The sequence below is a fragment of the Agelaius tricolor genome, unplaced genomic scaffold (assembly GCF_023055355.1).
Source record: "Agelaius tricolor isolate 1412-34295 unplaced genomic scaffold, bAgeTri1.0.p SCAF_6, whole genome shotgun sequence".
Classification (NCBI taxonomy): Eukaryota; Metazoa; Chordata; class Aves; order Passeriformes; family Icteridae; genus Agelaius; species Agelaius tricolor.
In genome coordinates this window covers 43896645-43913276 of record NW_027269266.1, presented here as the reverse complement: position 1 = coordinate 43913276, position 16632 = coordinate 43896645, and the positions used below count along the sequence as shown (strand labels likewise).

The 16632-nt window shown below is 47.4% G+C and overlaps 1 protein-coding gene across 1 annotated transcript in view; it reads right to left on the bottom strand.

Annotated features, from left to right (window-relative positions):
- Positions 1-260: 260 nt before the first annotated feature.
- The window catches only part of TGM4 (transglutaminase 4), a 24886-nt gene continuing 8514 nt past the window's right edge, over positions 261-16632 (bottom strand). The window contains exons 2-15 of the mRNA XM_071429916.1: positions 13134-13332; positions 9865-10152; positions 9626-9729; positions 9177-9306; positions 8413-8531; positions 6994-7101; positions 6268-6442; positions 5628-5766; positions 5260-5363; positions 3757-4008; positions 2764-3111; positions 1627-1796; positions 1013-1149; positions 261-522 (exon numbers count right to left, since the gene is read on the bottom strand). Coding sequence (XP_071286017.1) covers positions 381-522; positions 1013-1149; positions 1627-1796; positions 2764-3111; positions 3757-4008; positions 5260-5363; positions 5628-5766; positions 6268-6442; positions 6994-7101; positions 8413-8531; positions 9177-9306; positions 9626-9729; positions 9865-10152; positions 13134-13332 — 2415 coding nt within the window. The 3' untranslated portion in view covers positions 261-380. The remainder of the gene's footprint in view (positions 523-1012; positions 1150-1626; positions 1797-2763; positions 3112-3756; positions 4009-5259; positions 5364-5627; positions 5767-6267; positions 6443-6993; positions 7102-8412; positions 8532-9176; positions 9307-9625; positions 9730-9864; positions 10153-13133; positions 13333-16632) is intronic.

The following is a 16632-nucleotide window of genomic DNA, read 5'->3' as shown; positions in this document are numbered from 1 at the left end:
GTCCCTGTGTGTCTCCCTCTATGTAGGACCACAGCACTGCTGCCCCTCCCAGGCTCACACCCATCTCTGGCTGAAGCTGGTACCAACACAATCTCCAATCCCTGGTCTGAGATGAGAACATCCCCTTGTGGGTCCAGAGCCATCCCAATGTGACAATATCACCAAAGCAAATCACACAGTCAATTTTCACCATCTTTATTGAATCACAATTAACTACAATCAATGCAACTGTGCCCTTAAGGCAGTTTAATTCCCTTAGCTTTATGGCATTTTTGCTCTTTACTTTAGAAGCACTGTGCAGCAATCAAGAAGGCAAGAAGTGCCCAGTGATGAGATACATTTAGCAAGGCCAACATTTGCACGCTGCCAAGGCACTGATCCTACTCAGTGATGAAGATGCCCTTCTCTGCAGAGATCCCTTTGATCTGGTTGGAGATCAGCTTGGCTACGATTTTCTTCTCTCCTAGTCTTGTCGGAGTGCATACTATTTCAGACTTCATGATCCTGCCAGGCATTATATCCCTGAGGACAAAGGAAAAAACAAAATAGTCCCATCATTAATTTGGGTTATTTGCCACTTTTGAATAATTTCTCTTAAAGAAATAGTCACTGCATGTGTTTAGGGTGGGTATTCCCCTTCCCCCATGACCAGTTTGCAGCAAATGGGACCTGGCATGGTGGTACTGCCTGGTGGTCCCAGTGATCCTGGGGACCTTCCCCAGAGTTCCCTGTACTGCTGAAACACCAAATTCAGCTCTGAATGAAGCAGCTGTGCTCACACTTGTTGGGCAGCACAGCAGGAGCATGGGGGGAGTCCCTGTCATGCCCATCTGCCCTGAGCCTGTCAGCTGCTGTGTGGGTCTTTCTGGTCAAATGTGGTGCAGTTTCAAACACAGCTGGCAAAGGCCCCTCTTCCTGCAAATCCCCTAACCACTTCTTCAAGGATATTTAAAAAAAAGAAAAAAGCAGAGAAGAGTCCTGCCATGGTCATTTCATTGGCTCATCTCCTTACCCCAGCTCAAATGTTGTCATCTTAAATATGCCCAAGCCCTCCACCAGCAGCTTGCAGTTTTCCAGGGTCACATTCAGCTTGTTCTTGAAGATGAATGCACAGTTGAAGTCATTGTACAGACTGGCTGTTTCTGGCATCTAGCAGAGGAGGAAAGAGAGAAACAAACCCAAAGATTGGGGATTAGGGGGGGTAATAAAGATGTCAGAGCTGCTGCAGGTTTGTTCACCACCGGCACGATAGGGGACAACCCCTTCATATCCTTTCCACCCACCCAAAGCACTGTGTTTTCCCAGATGGTTTCTCAGCACATTTTTGCTTCAGGAGGAAGAGCTGTGAGCTTGGAGATGGGCCCTGTACAAACTGCCCTCTCCCATCCCCTTCCCTCCAGCAGCCCCTGCCTTCCCCTTTTAGATGGGGCAGTAATAAAACTTTGATTTCATGGCCGCTTTCAACCTTCAAATGAACGTTGAATAGCGAAATAAGATGCCAAGAACTGAGCATCCTAGGAGGCAGCTGTTTGGGAGATCCCCCTGGGAATGCTAGCACCACCTGGTGCTGCAGTGAGCCAAGCTTTAACCCTTGTCCTCCCAGAGTCCAGCTGGCAGCTGCCTCACCTGGACAGTGATGGGGGGATACTGGAATCTCATTGAGGTCTCCTTGGTGAGTTTGTCATTGGTCTCCTTGACCTCGGCAATGGCGGTGACAAGGATGAGGACTTCATCTTCCACAGAGGACAGTGTCTTCATGTATGCATCAGGTGCTATTTTCAGGGGGATCTGCATCTCTGCAGGAAAGAAAACACAGCTTGGTGTTTCACCACATGCCCAGGAACTGGGTGGCAAAGTCGGCAGGATGTGGCATGAGCCGTATTTGCTGAGACCATCCTGCTTTCCCTTCAGTCCCTGCGGGGGGAAGCCCTGGCTGAGGGGGTGGTACCTGGCACATGCAGCCCATGGAAAGGAGCTACCTTTGTGTCCTGCCCTGCTGCATTTTGACAACAACAGTATATGAGGGAAAACACTCAGTGCTCATCAACAGCAAAGATTTTTTTTTTCTTTTTTTTTTTTCTTTTTTTTTTTTTTTGAGAGTGATTCATGCTAGGAATCAGCAAGGGTTGTTAATTATTTATTATTCATTAATCTCTTGTTTAGCAAATTTCAGTTACATGGCTTAGGATCAAAAATACAATCTAGGTTACTCAAAGATGTGCAGAGCACTGCAGCAAACAGCTCCAGGGATCAGCCAGGCAGGCAGTCATGAAGTGGGAATTTGCTTGGGCAAAGAATTCAGAAAATAACACTCACTGGCATCACCACCACCCAAATTAGAGTGGCAAACAGAAGGACAAAAACTGGCTGAAATTTCCAGCCATCTAAATCCTGTGAGGGATATGATCCACATGGATGCACACAAAGCCTGTGGTGACATCTTTGATGTTCAGACAGCGAGGACAGGAGGGAGATGCTTCAGCACACCTTGCTCATGCCATGAAAACCTCTGCCCACAGTGATGTATTCCCAATCACCTCCTTGAAGCTGCAGCAGGGCCTTCATGTTTTGGTCCCTGCTACAGAGGGATCCCAGTCTGTAACTGAGACTTCAAATGCAGTGAAGAGAGAGGTAGGTTCTAGGCAGGCAATTTCTGCTCTTCACAGAGTACAGGGCCTACACTGGTCTATAGTGGAGCCAGTACAAACCCCAGACTGCCACAGTAAATTAGACTACAGAACACAGCAAGCTTTCTGTGCTTACCAGATGGGCCTTCAAGAGTGATGGTCTCCTTGATAGTTCCAAGATTGGCCTGAACATTTCCAGTATAGTACTGCAGCTGGCAGGAGCCAATAAGGTCAACGGTCCAGTTCCCAGGAGCAGAGATCTTCACTGTGATGGCCATTTCCAGGGGATTGCCAGGATGCAAAGGTTCTGTATTGGCTATCTCCAGGTGGAGTCCAGTCTTGGTGACTGGCTCCTTGGGGACCAAAGGCTCGGTGTTGGCACCTATTGTCTGTATAGTAGAAGCATAGCCTGAACGAGGCATCAACCCCGACGGGCGTAGGAAGCTGTAAGCTCTTTGCATGGACATCCTTTCCTCTTTGGAGCCTGGATGAAGAGAAATATGGGTGACAGCTGTATCTCAGTCTCCTCACCCAGAGCTATCTTCCCCTTATTTATGCTTTTGCTGATAAGCAGAGAGGATGTCAGAGCACCTCCAGCCTCTGCTTAGGACAGCTTCTTTGTTTTTGCTACCACCAAATCTAGCTGTAGCATTCTGGCCTGGAAGAATTTCCTGGAAGAGACAATTTAGAGGATGGATACTCTTAATATTTCAGCCTGATATTTTTGCCCTCCTCACTGAGAAGGTTTTAACAATCTAGGACAACATGGCTGGATCTTGAGAACTGTGGGAAGGAAATGTGGGATTTTTGTTTTCCAAAATGGTTTGGGGGAATGGAAAGGCAAAATGAAGAAATGAAAAAATAAAGCCAAGGTCAGTGTGACACTGGGTCCATCACTCAGCCCATTTCTTTCACTGTCTGGAGGCTTGCTCGTGTCCCTGAGGAGCAGCCTATAGGTGTCACTGCGGGCATGAGGATGCCCAGGAGCAGCGCTGCCTCCCGAGGGTCTCCAGGCCTTAGGCCGAGTTTGCCACTACAGCTACTCCTGCAGTTTTCTCCTGGAAAAACACGTGCTGTGGGGTGACCTGCAAGGTGGGGGTCTCCTCTTTGGAGGATGTGGGGCAGTTACCTTCGGGGTACTTGTACTCCTTGGTGATGTCTACCCGCCTGTTCTGCCCCACGGCTTTTGTGCTGATGTTCTTGCCGATGGCTTGGGTCTCTGTGCCGACCTTGAAGTATTTATCCTTGCCGTTCACCTTCTTGACCACCCAGTAGACCCTGTCAGCGTTCACCTCCGCGTACACGAACTTGGCGTCGTAGGGCAGGTACACATCTCCTTCCCGCACAGCCTTCACCGGGCAGGGCCCACACTGGAAACGACCTGGAAAGGGCATTCAATACCAGCTGGCTTTCCAAACACCTGCTGTGGCTCCAGTTTTTGCTCCACACTCAGACAACATTCAAGCAGGAATCTGTGGCCATGGCAGTTGATGCTTAGCAGCAAACAGCCCTCCAACTCAGTAATGAACTCCAAACCCTCTCATTTATCCCACAGCTGCTTGGGAATTTTTTATAGATGACCAAGGTCTGGTAGGAGCTTTTGCACGTTTCCCCTTACTTAGATAATTTTAAGGTTAGAAAGCCACAGCTGGGTTTGATAAAAGGAATGGAACATAACAGTCCCTTGTCCAAACACAGGCAGTGTGCTTTAAAGACATAAATAAAATGATGTAAAAGTAGGCCCACAGGATGCTAAACATAGCTGGAACCAGTGCATAAACAGATAATGAGGAATATAGTGGCTTTTGTGTCAATGTTATGTGACAAGAAACAACAGCACGTGCCCTAAGAGAAGTTCCAGGCAAGGTCATCTGTAAGGCCGGGGGTACTTGGTGAGTACAACCACCAGGGACCCCTTCAGACGACCCCCCAGAACCATAAAAGGCCTTTCAGTAAGAGGGAGATGCAAGCAAATTAGTTCTAGAAGAAGCGATGTTTATGTATTAGCCATAAAGTACACTCTAATGAATATGTATGATCATGATGGAATAAATACCTTGTTGTAAAATTTCATGATACACCCAATCAGAGGAAATACCCTCTGGGTGTTCAGCATGCTGCAATAAGGAATGTCTGCTTTCTAATGCTTCAAAATTGTGTTAGAAAGTTTCTTCCTTAGCCAATTTCAGTATCAGGTTATTAAGTCGGCTGCATCCAGACATCTCTGTTTGATCTCTAGGCAATATTCCACTTTCTGCATTTCCCTGAGGATTATCCTTTTGGTTTTGTTCCACCTTCAAATTCCCTGAACCTGTGCAGGGAGTTTTGGTGGTCACTCCTGTCATCTACCAATGAGCAGGCTCATGACCCCAATGACTTAGATGTCCTCTAACCTCTGAAACAAAATTCACATTCCCACACAGTTGGGTTTGTGCCTGCCAAGAAATGCTGTTCCTTCTATCCTGGGCTGAGGGGGCAGGAGTGAGACCTGCTGTTTTACAGTGTCACTGCCCTGGTGCATGAAGCTGTGTGTGAGGAGTACCTGGTTTGCTGACTGGGAAGCATGTTTTACACACAAAATGCCCCTGCCTCCCTCAGGAGTTGCAGAAGAGCCTTTCTAGGCAAATCCTACCTTGACTTTGCTCCTGAGGGGTTGAATCAATTGCCTGCCAGCCACTAAACCCATTTGGTATGTCTGTTCTCTTCATCCAGGCATCATTCCACACGTGGAAGTTCCTGTGTGCGTTTGGGTTGGAAAGAAAAGGTGTGAGTTGTTACAGCCTGAAGAGTCATGGTCTCCTCCCTTAATCCTTTAGTAAGGACAAATTTAATGGGTACTTGTAGGTAACCCTGTGAAACCCCTGGCTTTCTCTCTCTCTCTCCTGGGCAACAAACCCCAAGCAGTAGGGAAATTCTCAAAGGAATTGCTGGGGCTGGGAAATGGGGCACTGCAAGGCAGCACAGGGTCTTTCGGGCATTGTTAGCCCCACTTGGCAGTACCAGACGGAGTCGAAGGACAACGAGTTCAGCTTTTCTCCTTTGTCGTTCAGGTAAACATCAACCCTCAGGTTCTCCTCCGTGTCGTGGGCCGCGTCGAAGGTGCTCACACAGCGGCATGGCACCCCCAGGCAACGCATGACTGCAGCACAGACAGACAAACACAGGGTCACAAAATCCCTCAACCTGGAGGGCATCCTCTCCCCTGACCCCTCTGCCCACCCAGGCTCCTCTAGAGCAGGTGCTCAGGACTGTGTCCAGATGGCTTTTGAACATCTCCAAGGATGTAGATTCCATAACCTCTCTGTGCCAGTGCTTGGTCATTCTCACAGTGAAAAAAGCTGTTTTCTCAGGTTCAGACAGCAGAACCTCCCATGTTTCAGGCTGTGCCTATCACCTCTGCTCTTGTTGTTGGGTGCCAATGAGAAGAGCCTGTCTGCACCCCACTCCTTCCTGTCAGGTATTTACACACAAGGATCAGACCCCCAAAGCCTTCTCTTCTGGCTGAGCAGTGCTGGATCCCTCAGCCTCTCCTTACAGACAGACCCTGGCCCCTCTGTTGCTCAGAGGCACAGTAATTTGGCTTACTAGCACAGTAATTGGGGTGTCAGAGAAGGGAGGCAGGTCACTGTTCACTGCTCACCTGTGTTGAGGACTCCTGCGAAGACCCAGCACTGGCCATAACGCACCGGCTTCTTGGTTTTGTAGTACTTCTGCAAAATCATCACACTCCCAATCCAATCCATAGGGGATGTTCCACTGACGTAGTTCCCTGACCAGTTCCCCAGCAGGACTCCGCTGTCATCGTTGGCATTAACCTGTGGCCGCACACACACAGAGAAAAATTAAGGGATGAGGCTGAATGAGGCTTAAACCCCAGGGTCTGTGCCTGCCCTGTGGCTTCCCTGGTACTCCACAGCCATGTGGAACCCATCAAGGCTGCTGGTCCTGGCTGGGGGCTCCCCTGGTTAGAAATTCCACCTGGATATCTAGAGAGAGGTGTAAATTCTGCTCAGGGCAGTAAAAATTAACTCTGCATCCTGTGTCTTAAGCCACAGGCCTCCAAAAGGGTCCCAGCACAGAGAGTAACTACCCACCCCAAACACACCCTTGTCTTGGCCCCACCAACACTGCTGATGAGGCAGGACAACCACTGGGGCAGCTGCAAACTTTGGAGATGGGAACATGCTATATTTTGGGTTGCCTCTTCCCTCCACCCCAAAATGCCTCTGTCTTTTTGCTTGCACTTTCCCAAAAGAATCCCATTCAGATGCCTCCTGAAATGGTGTTCATGGTCCCAGGGAAAGAAGAGCAAGTAAGGATGAGGGAAGATATGAAGAGGCAAAGCACTTCACTGAGAGAGGCTTACCAAAGCAGACATGGCTCTGGACACATGTGCAGGATCCCTTCTCTGAGCCAGGCTGAGCTTGCTTTTGTCCAGCAGATACATGCAGGCATCCAAGATAAATTCCTCAAACTGTTTTGGGGAGAAAACAGAGATATTTTTATATGCTGCTCTAAAACAGAATTTGCTTGTTATATTGAATTTCCAAGGCTGTGGGTCTTCCCAAAGCTGTTCTCTCCAAACAAGGGCTAAAATGAAACCCAGCCTTGTAAGACAAAAGGCTGTCTCGAGTGTCATACAAAAACAGTTGGAACCTGATCCAGCAATCTTTACTCCTGTGCACAAAAGTCACCAACGTCATCTCCCTGCAACTCTGCAAATTACTCACAAGAGTAATGAAAATTTAAGATCTCTACTGATATTTAGTCTATTGACATAGGCACAAAATGAACCTTGGAAAAAAGAAAGGTACGTAAATGCTAATTATTACAACAAAGATTCCTAATTAGCAATTGCTGATAAAGCTCCCTGAGGTCCAGTTCAGAAAGATGTCAAACATATGATCCAATGAAGCTTGTCAGAATATCAATATCAATTCTCATTGCTTAACAGCAGGATAAATATTAGGATAGGAACAGCCCTACAGATTATGCCCTTTGGCCCCTTTAGTGTAAAGGCATCAGTGTACCTTTGGGCTATGTATGTCCTGCAGACACATACTCTGCAGATAGCCTGCAAAAATTGTAGACTTATAAAACAAAACAAAACAAAACAGAAAAAACCCAGATTTGAATGGTTTTTGCTGGGGATTTCTGTCTGGATAGGGTGGGATATACCATGCTTGGTGCCTGTGTGCTTTGTACAGGGTGAAAATAAATCTGCTCTGGCATCTACCTCTTATCTCTAGCCCAAACCAATTTGACATTCCACTCCTCTGGAGTTATCTCAGAGGCAGCGCGCAGGAACACCTTTCCTGAGAGAGTGGCTGATTGTGTCCTGCCCACAGCTGTCAGTGAAGGCATCACTTGAAAGGTGATAACCTCTGCCAGTAATTTTACCCTCTTTATTCCCAACTATGATACAACAGGTAAATCAGATTTTTTTTTCCCCATCAGCCCTCTCCATGTCTCATTAGCTGATGAACAGCACCTACAGTTGCATGAGAGCAGGAATTCCCTTATGGGATTTTTTTCAATCAGAAATATCCTGTCCCCAGTTTCCACATCCTTTACCAGGGGGTCACATCATCTGACTATAAATGTGCCGCTAAATCCCATTCTCCAGCTGTGGGTGGGGAACACACGTAGGCACACAGGTTACTCTAAGCAGGTGAGCCCTCCCAGTGAAGCTGGCAGGGTCATTCCAGCACTTTGAGCTACTCATGGGCTCCATGCTGAAGGGATGAAGAAGGGTAATAGGGCTAACAAGACAGCTGTGTTTTACCTGCCCGAAATTCCAGGGCCTGTCGTAGATGCTGTACGCAGATCCAACATAGATGGTGCCAGTGTCGTTGAGCACATATTCCTCCTTCTCTGCATCATTGGCCATGTAGACAACATCATCTGCAGAAAAAAATCCCTCAGATGTCAAGTGGTTTGCACACCCTGTATGAAATCTTCCATGAAAAGCTAAACTGGGGTAACCAAGGATCTGCAACATTCACACAAACAGATGACCATGCAGCATTCCCATTTTTTTGCTCCTATCATAAAAGAATTTCCAATAAGACTAATCTTTAATTTCCCCTTGTAGGTCCATTGCTATGTGACCACTCTTCTATTATTGCCAAAATCTTATATCTGAACACTGTGGAGTACTAAGTATACAACAGAGAGAACTGGGGAACTGATGCCCACCAACCACACAATTTTTTATTCTGGTTATATTCTCTGGATCTTAAGCCAACCCAGTTCTCTCAGTTAATCTTTGGCTGGCTCAGGGAAACAGAGAGGGATGATACAGAGGTGCAAACAGATGTGACAGATAGATGTCCCTCTATGTCCTGGCACTGGAGAATATCCAATGAGGAGCCGGCTGGTTGCTATTGCTCAGCTTCCCACTGTCTCCACGAGGATGCTGCTTACAGTGTTTTATGGGGAAAAAGCAATGTATGTAAGAAAGGAGAATAGGGAAAATATGAGGCAAAAATCCATCTGGGACAATCCCTGGTAGGAGTAATTATCACTCCCAGTTGCAAGACCACTCACCTTCACACCAAGGATTGAACAAAAGGTAGATGACACCATTTTCAGGCCTGTAAATGTTACTGCCAGTCTTCACATGCAGGTTGTATTTTCCCACAGGGGCATTGGGCGAGCTGGTGACAGACAGCAGGCACTGAGGAGACAACAAGGAGAGACAGCATGAGGGACACCCCACCATGGCCACATGCATGGCACAAACATGGTGCCACAGAACTGGCACGAGTGGCAAAGCTGGGGGCCATGCAGATCCCTGTGGGGAAAGAGGGGAAGGCAATGGGATAAGGCAAAGCCTGCCTGTGCATGGAGGGAGCAATGAAATAAGCAGGACAAGGCTGCTGCCCATCTAAAATCACAGAACCAAGGGAAGCAGGACAGGGACATGAGGATGCTTTGCTCTGTAGTTTCTGATGGCCTTGGTACTGGGCATTGGGCCCCTTGCCCACAAACTTTACCTCTTTGCCTTTCCTCTCAACCATGGAGATTTTCCACCCATTGAAATCCTCCCGCTCCGGTTTCAGCGACAGCAGGCTCCCATTGTTTTTCATTGGATTTTCACCTGGAAACATACCCAAGACAATGTGTGTGAGGGTTGCACAGGTCTGCAATGCCTGTGCAGTGCTGAGAAGAGGCAGCTGGATGCTCCTGGGGCTCTCTGGCTTTGCCTGGTGGGCGCAGAGGGACCCCTGCTTACCGATGCCAAAGCGCAGGGTCAGCTTGTCGGCAGCCCTGAGCTCCCTGCTGAGGCTGACCTGCACCTGGAAGGGCTGCCCGCGCCTCACCACCAGGCTCTGGATGTTGTACCCATCCGTGTGGTGCTGCCGCGTGTTCTGGCTCTTCAGAAAGTCAACCCCAGTGACTTTCAGACCGCTCTCTGGAAAAACATCAGGAGACAAGGAGAAAGGAGAAATAAGAGATGGTGATTTTCTCAGTAAAGGTAGTTTTCTTCTTCTTAATGCGGCCCTGTGAGTCATCAAAATATCTAGAGTAACAAGAGATCTAGCAAAATACAATATAAAATAAAATAAAATTTTAAAAGACACAATATTGAAAATGACTGCCTCCTCTCCTGCAGCTCTGGATGGGATCAGGGCCAGGAAAAGCCTCAGCATCTCTGTGCCCAGTGGTTTGTGGTTCAGGGCTGTGGCATAGGAGTGGAACTTCGAGAGGCACAACCCAGTGATACACCTGAGCAAAAAGAAAGCCCTCAGCTTTGAATGATGATGGAGATTTGGGGGTCACTGCATCAGGCTTTGGCAGCCTGCCCAGTTGTGACAAGAAAAGCCAGAGCATGCTGGAATGTGGCTGAGCTGTATTTCTTCGGGAGCGTTTATGTCTTGTACCTGCTCATTAAATATCCTCAAAGGATGAATTCTGTGTGAACAGCAGGGAGTAACAATACCTCATAAGCACTCTTCTCATGAGTGATTCAGATGAAGATGTGGGAGAGGCAAAAACGAGTTACGGTAACCTTTGATATTAGCAAGTCAAAAGCATAATGGTTGAAGAGATTAATTCACCAAATGTCTTGACAGATTTGCATGGTACCTGGCAACCATGTTATTATCAACAAGAACCATCCCTAACACAGAAGAGGCTGGAATCTGCTGGTAGCTGGTGTGGCATGGGAGATGCCACATGCAGGGCTAGTGTCAGGGCAGGCTGAAATCAGCAGCACGCTTCCTACTGCAACCTGTGCTGCGCAGCGACTGCAGCCCTGAGTAAACAGAACTGACCACCTCTGGATCCCCACCCTATCTCTGTGTATTTCTTCTTCGTAAATATATAAACCATATTTATCTTCATTACATACCAGATATAACTGGCACAACAAATAGACTTAAAATTGACCAGCATCTTTTGTTAACCAGCTTAATATTTGAGTGCTTTTTTGTTTGCTTGCTGCATGCCAGTAGCCAGCCTTGAGCTGACATTTTGCGCAATGGGGTGTGTGTGCATTTATATCAAAAAATTTCAGCTGGAGCTAGCTGCTTAACCCTCCTGAGGACAAAGAGGAAGTGCATCTTCCTCAGCATTAAGAAATCTCCAAACACTAAAGTTGCTCAACCTTGTTCTTTATGGAAAACCCTGGCGCTGGGCTGAGAAGATCCCAAAAATTCTTGGCCCTGGGAGAGGGATGCAAAGGGATATGAGAGTTGAACACATAGGATAGCTGTGGGAAAGGGCCCAAGGAAATCCATTCACCCAGCATTTCTTAACTTAGGGACTGCATATCCATCCCATTTCTGGACATCACCAGTGCTGTTGAGGATGCAGGGAAGATTCACTGACAACAGCTGCCCTAGAGCATGGCCTGCCTGTGCTGAGCACTGTGCCAAAGACTTGTCTCCACTCAGCACTGCCCGTCAGTTGTGCTGCATTTATTCCTGTGCAAACACACCTGTGATACCCTGTGACCTGACTGGCACGGCGTCCTGTGCCAAGGAATGCCTCAGAGTGAGCCAGTGGCGCACCCATCACCACATCCCAGGGGGCTTGGCCGCAGCTTGCCTTCCCTGGGCAGCCCTCACCTGCTGCTTTTGTCTTCCTGCCCTGCTTCCTGCCCATGGAGCTGGGCCCCCACACACCCTGAGTCTGGCTGCCTGCAGGCACCTTGGTGTGCCAACACGGAAATTCACGATTTACAGAAGAGCTGAGTATACCTAGAGCATGGAGGACAGAGGCTCAGGCTGTGAGAGGCAGTTCTGTTTGTGCTCATTCCTGGGCCGGGCCAGAAGCAAGCCCAAACCTCAAATCCTGTCAGATTTCTTTTCTTTTTTAATAGAAAAAAAAATCAAGGCAGTATTTTGTCACCTAGTTCCATGATTTATCCTTTATAGAACTCCTTTCTACACTAACCCACAAGCCCCATTGCATCACTGCCTGCCTGGAGAGATGTTCAGAGCTTCAAGAGAACAGTGATCAAAGATGGACATATGAGACCTTGTCACTGTAAGTATGTGGGGCCTTCTTTCTCTTATGATGAGGAGGTGATGGGGTTTATAACCCTATCAATATGGAGCAGGGTATTTATAGTATGTCTGGCTTCAGTGGGAACAAGGGCTGCTCAGAAGGACAGAAGAGAATGGGAATGAGAACTGTAGTTTTTCAAGACAGAGCATAATTTGTATACCTGCACTTCCTCCTAATTTTTGCCCAGCCTCCAGGCAAACACTCATGCACATCCCAGAGATGTGAGATCACATCCCAAAGATGCTGCAGTCCAGGACTTGGAAAATTTCAACTCATCCGCACTCAAGAGTAAAGAGGTTTAAAATTGGAGGGCTCAGAGCGGTGTTAAAACACCCCTCCCCTCCTGAAAGCCATGGAGACCTGCTCCCAGCTCTGCTGTGGGCACCACCCAGCCCACATGTGCATCTGCTCAGCTACATCCCAAACCCCAGGGGTTCTGGGCATTCTGAGGCTGGGCTGGGCTGGCCAGTGGTGCTGGTTCAGCAGCTGCTGCAGGAGTGACCCAGGCACCTTTCTAGGTAGGTGCAGGATCTCCTGACAGCAGGGCAGGCAGGACAGCCATGGGACAGAGCTCAAGCCCAAAGAAATCCTCCTTTCGGTTATTTTGAAACTTCAGATGCTATCAGCCATCACTAAGGAGCAATAATCTACATGATAAAGTAGCCTGAAAGAAAGAAATTATTTTAACATTGATGTGGAACAAGTTTAAAAGAGCTGCATTTCTTTCCCATTGTCACTGACAGAACCAGATGTCTACAGGTTGAAGAACAGTGATGAAAAATGAGCTGTGTCTTGCAGTTAGTTTACCAATCTGTCAAAAACAGAATTTGCACAGCCAGGGCAAACTAATCCCCTGTGAGCATCAAAACTTCTTTCCTCAAGGTGTCACCCATGGCAATCAGAGAGCTGAGAACTTCTGGAGCTGCAATCCTCCCTGCAGGAGACTTGTCAAACTTCACACCTAACATATGTCAAGCATTAAAAACTCACCAGTGTTGCTGAACATGGTTCTTGTCAGAGTTTCTACCCGAGATGCTTGCAGTGCCAGCAGCTTCCAAACTCCTGAGCAGTCTCTGCCACTTGCTTCTGAGTGTGGAGAAAGAAGACAGACTGCCCTTTTTATCTGTGTCTTGCTCTGAGGTGTCAGCAGGTCCACTGCCAAGGGGTGGTGTTTCGAGAAAGGAAGTTCCTGTGGAAAAAAAAAAACTACAACTCCCTCTGCACATAGTCAGACCCTGAAAAACAGCGAAACTTAAATCCCGACTCACATGGAAGGTGAATTTGCATAATCAGATGACAAGTGGACAGACCCTTCACTGACAAACAGTAAAATCATGGGCTAGGTGAGTAACAAGAATTCACCTATGCCCTAATATCCAGGTCACCAGGACTGCAACTCCAGGGCTAACTTTACAAGGAAGCACACAAACATTTATTCCTTAGGAGAACAGAATTCCCCATTAGGACCAGTCTAACATGCTTATAAGTTAATGAGGTTTCTGTCATCACATTTGGGACAGAAATACTTGAAGCCGTGGGCTAAAATCCAGCATTTAAACATGTGGGTTGGAAAGCTGAAGGATCCTAGCACTGGCCCCCTCCTCACAGGATGAGGTGGACTTCAAGGGACACAGCCCAGTGGGAGCACTGAGTGGGAAAGAGGAGAATCAGACTATGTCCAGGAGCAGAAAGAAATGTGATGGAACAGGAGCTGTTTTCTGGCTGCTCTTTGTTTGCAGCTCTGCCAAAGGTCTCTGCCAGGACATGGTTGAACCCCACATGCCTCACTGCCACCCTGGTCCTCAGGGCAACCAGAGATGGAGAGATGAGCCTACAGCACAGAGAGGAGAGCTGGTGGTATACAGGCCACCAGTGACACGGGCACAGTGTCCAGAAAGAGATACAAATGTCCCCAGGCACCCAGAAACTTAGAGATGGCTCAGCTGTGGGAGCAGCTTCAGCCTCCTGATGCCTCCCTCGATGGGAGCAGCCCAAGGTTCAGTAAGGTAGAATTCTGTTTTCAAGGCTGCCCCGTCTAAATGTGGGTTCTTCCTAAAGAAGATCTCCCTGTGGAAGCCTTCAAAGGCACCGACTTTTCTCCACTGGTTTGGGTAAGCAGGTATTTCCTTTTGGGAGGACAGTTTCCCTTGGTGCAAATGTGGAGCTGAGTTAGCAGATACCACCCTCCGAGCATGTCACTGCTTGCTGGCAGGTGTGTGTTGGGTGTCCTTGCTTGAGAGCATGACTAGGGCACCACAGGGCACCGAGGGTTCAGCACACATCCCTAATCTCACTGGACATCTGAAGATGAACAAGAACATTGGAACCACCAATGTTCTCAGCAGACGGAGCATCACTCAGCATTCAGCCCCAGACAATGCGCTGGCAATTGCGTATTTCACTATTGACAAAAACGCTGCAGCCCTGATTTACCTTTCCGTGCCCCTTTTATTCTGCATTTCCTTCCTCCTAGGGGGTGAAAGACATTTTTGTTTAGGAGCAGTATGGGATGAAGTGAAGTACACACGGAATGTCAGTACAACAACATAACCAGTAATGCGTGTAATCTGAACATTTATGATGTATCTTACTGGTTTTCACTTAACTGCAGCAAGAGTAATCCACATCAGCTGAAGTCACTGACAGTAGTTTCCTAATCCAGTCTCAACCTGTTTTATACATCATTCTATGCTTGGTTGGAGGCATCTTAAATTGTGTTGACACAATAGTCCTACAGCAAAATTACAGATTTTTGCAAACAGGAACAGATTTATGTTGGTAACACTTTGCTTCTGAAAAAAATGTTCTATATTTGTGCTGGAGGGTGAGCAAGGGAAGCAGGGCATGTATTCACCAGGGACAGTCATACTTCCAGTCCTGTAGAGTTTTGCAAAACTTTGATTTCAACAGTGTGCTTGTCCTGATCCTCACTTTAAACCTCAGAGTTCAAGGAAAGATTGTAAAAATTATATGGATGTGGGTTCTGCCCTGCCACCTTTGAACTTACTCCATCTTGGAAGGTGGCTGACCTTTTCTGGGGGGGAGGTTTGGCCACTGGGGCATGGTTTCAGTTCTCCTTTTGCTTTGTGCAGCTGCTGCTCTAGCCTGTTCCCATTATCTTTCTCTACACACTGGTAGTATCTCAATTCAACAAAACTAAACTTGGCGCATGGTACCACACTCCCAACACAACCTCCCGCCCCTGGCTCGTACCAGCCTGCCCTGCCAGGAAAGGCCATTGAACTCTAATACTCTCCAGGAGTTGTTGGCAAGGTCTGAGAAGAGGAATTTCGGCTTAAACTACAGGAATGTTTTTAAAAGATGTGGTTTCAAGTTTTTTCATGTTGTCAGCAGGTGATCTCTATCTTTTTACAGGTAAACCTCCTGTCTTTGCTGATCAGAGTGGCTGGCTATGGTTCAGCTCCATGGCTTTTTTCTTCTTGGTGAAGCAATGAAAAAGCCCATTTTAATTTCATTTTTTTACCCCCAAACAGTTACAACAGTTGATCACTTCAATCTTTCTCACAAAACTATACTCTTTTAATTAACAGTAGGAGAAGATTTTTTCCCCCACAGGCAATCTCCCTATTCCCAATAATTTCAGCAACTTACTTCCCAGCTTGCAAAATAAGACCACAGAGGCGGTGAGCCTTATCTACATCTGTCTGTTGCAAGGTCACCTTATTAGCTGTCACAAGAAGGTAATAAAATGCAAACAAATAAAATAAAATTCCCCACTGGCTGCTCCCCTATTTGCAAGCTTGCCTTTTGTCTCAGGTTTTGTTTATTTTGTGTATCAAAAATGACAAAACAAGTCAAACTTCCAGAGCATGACCACAGGTATCGATGCCAAATACGAAAGACAAATCCTTAGCTTAATGTTTTCATTCATTTGCAACCCCATGAGAAGCTGCCCTTTATAGCAGCAATTTACCGAGCTACATTTTTTATAAACACCCGAGGCTTTAAGTTGATTTTGTTTTGTCGGGTTTTTTTCCTATGTCTAGTCAGAGTAACACTCAAAATAAATAAGAGACCAAATGGTTTCCTTTTCGGTGCTCTGGAAGGGTGAACTCATCCTGTCAGCCTTCCCACGGGGTTGCTCTGAGGTGTCAGAGGGTGAGCAGTGCATGTGGCACGGAACACATGGACACAGCCCCTGTCTGGATCCTGATGGCACCACGGTGAGGAGATGTCCTCCACTGACCACAGCAGGACTGCTCCCACGTGCACCACCTAGTAGGTGTTGAGTCCTGCCTGAATCACGGCCTAGGGAGTGATAAGTAGTGAGAAATCTTGGGGGTGTCCAAGACAAAAAAAGCACAGAAGAACAGCTGAGGATCTGGTCCATCTCATTTGAGCTGGATTTGAGGTGGTACGTAGGTCCTGCTCTCACAATTTCATTAAGATGTACCTCAGTCTTTAGGAATGTCCTAGTATTGAGACACATCACATCCACACAATGCTCCTGGCATGCCAGTGCTGCTGT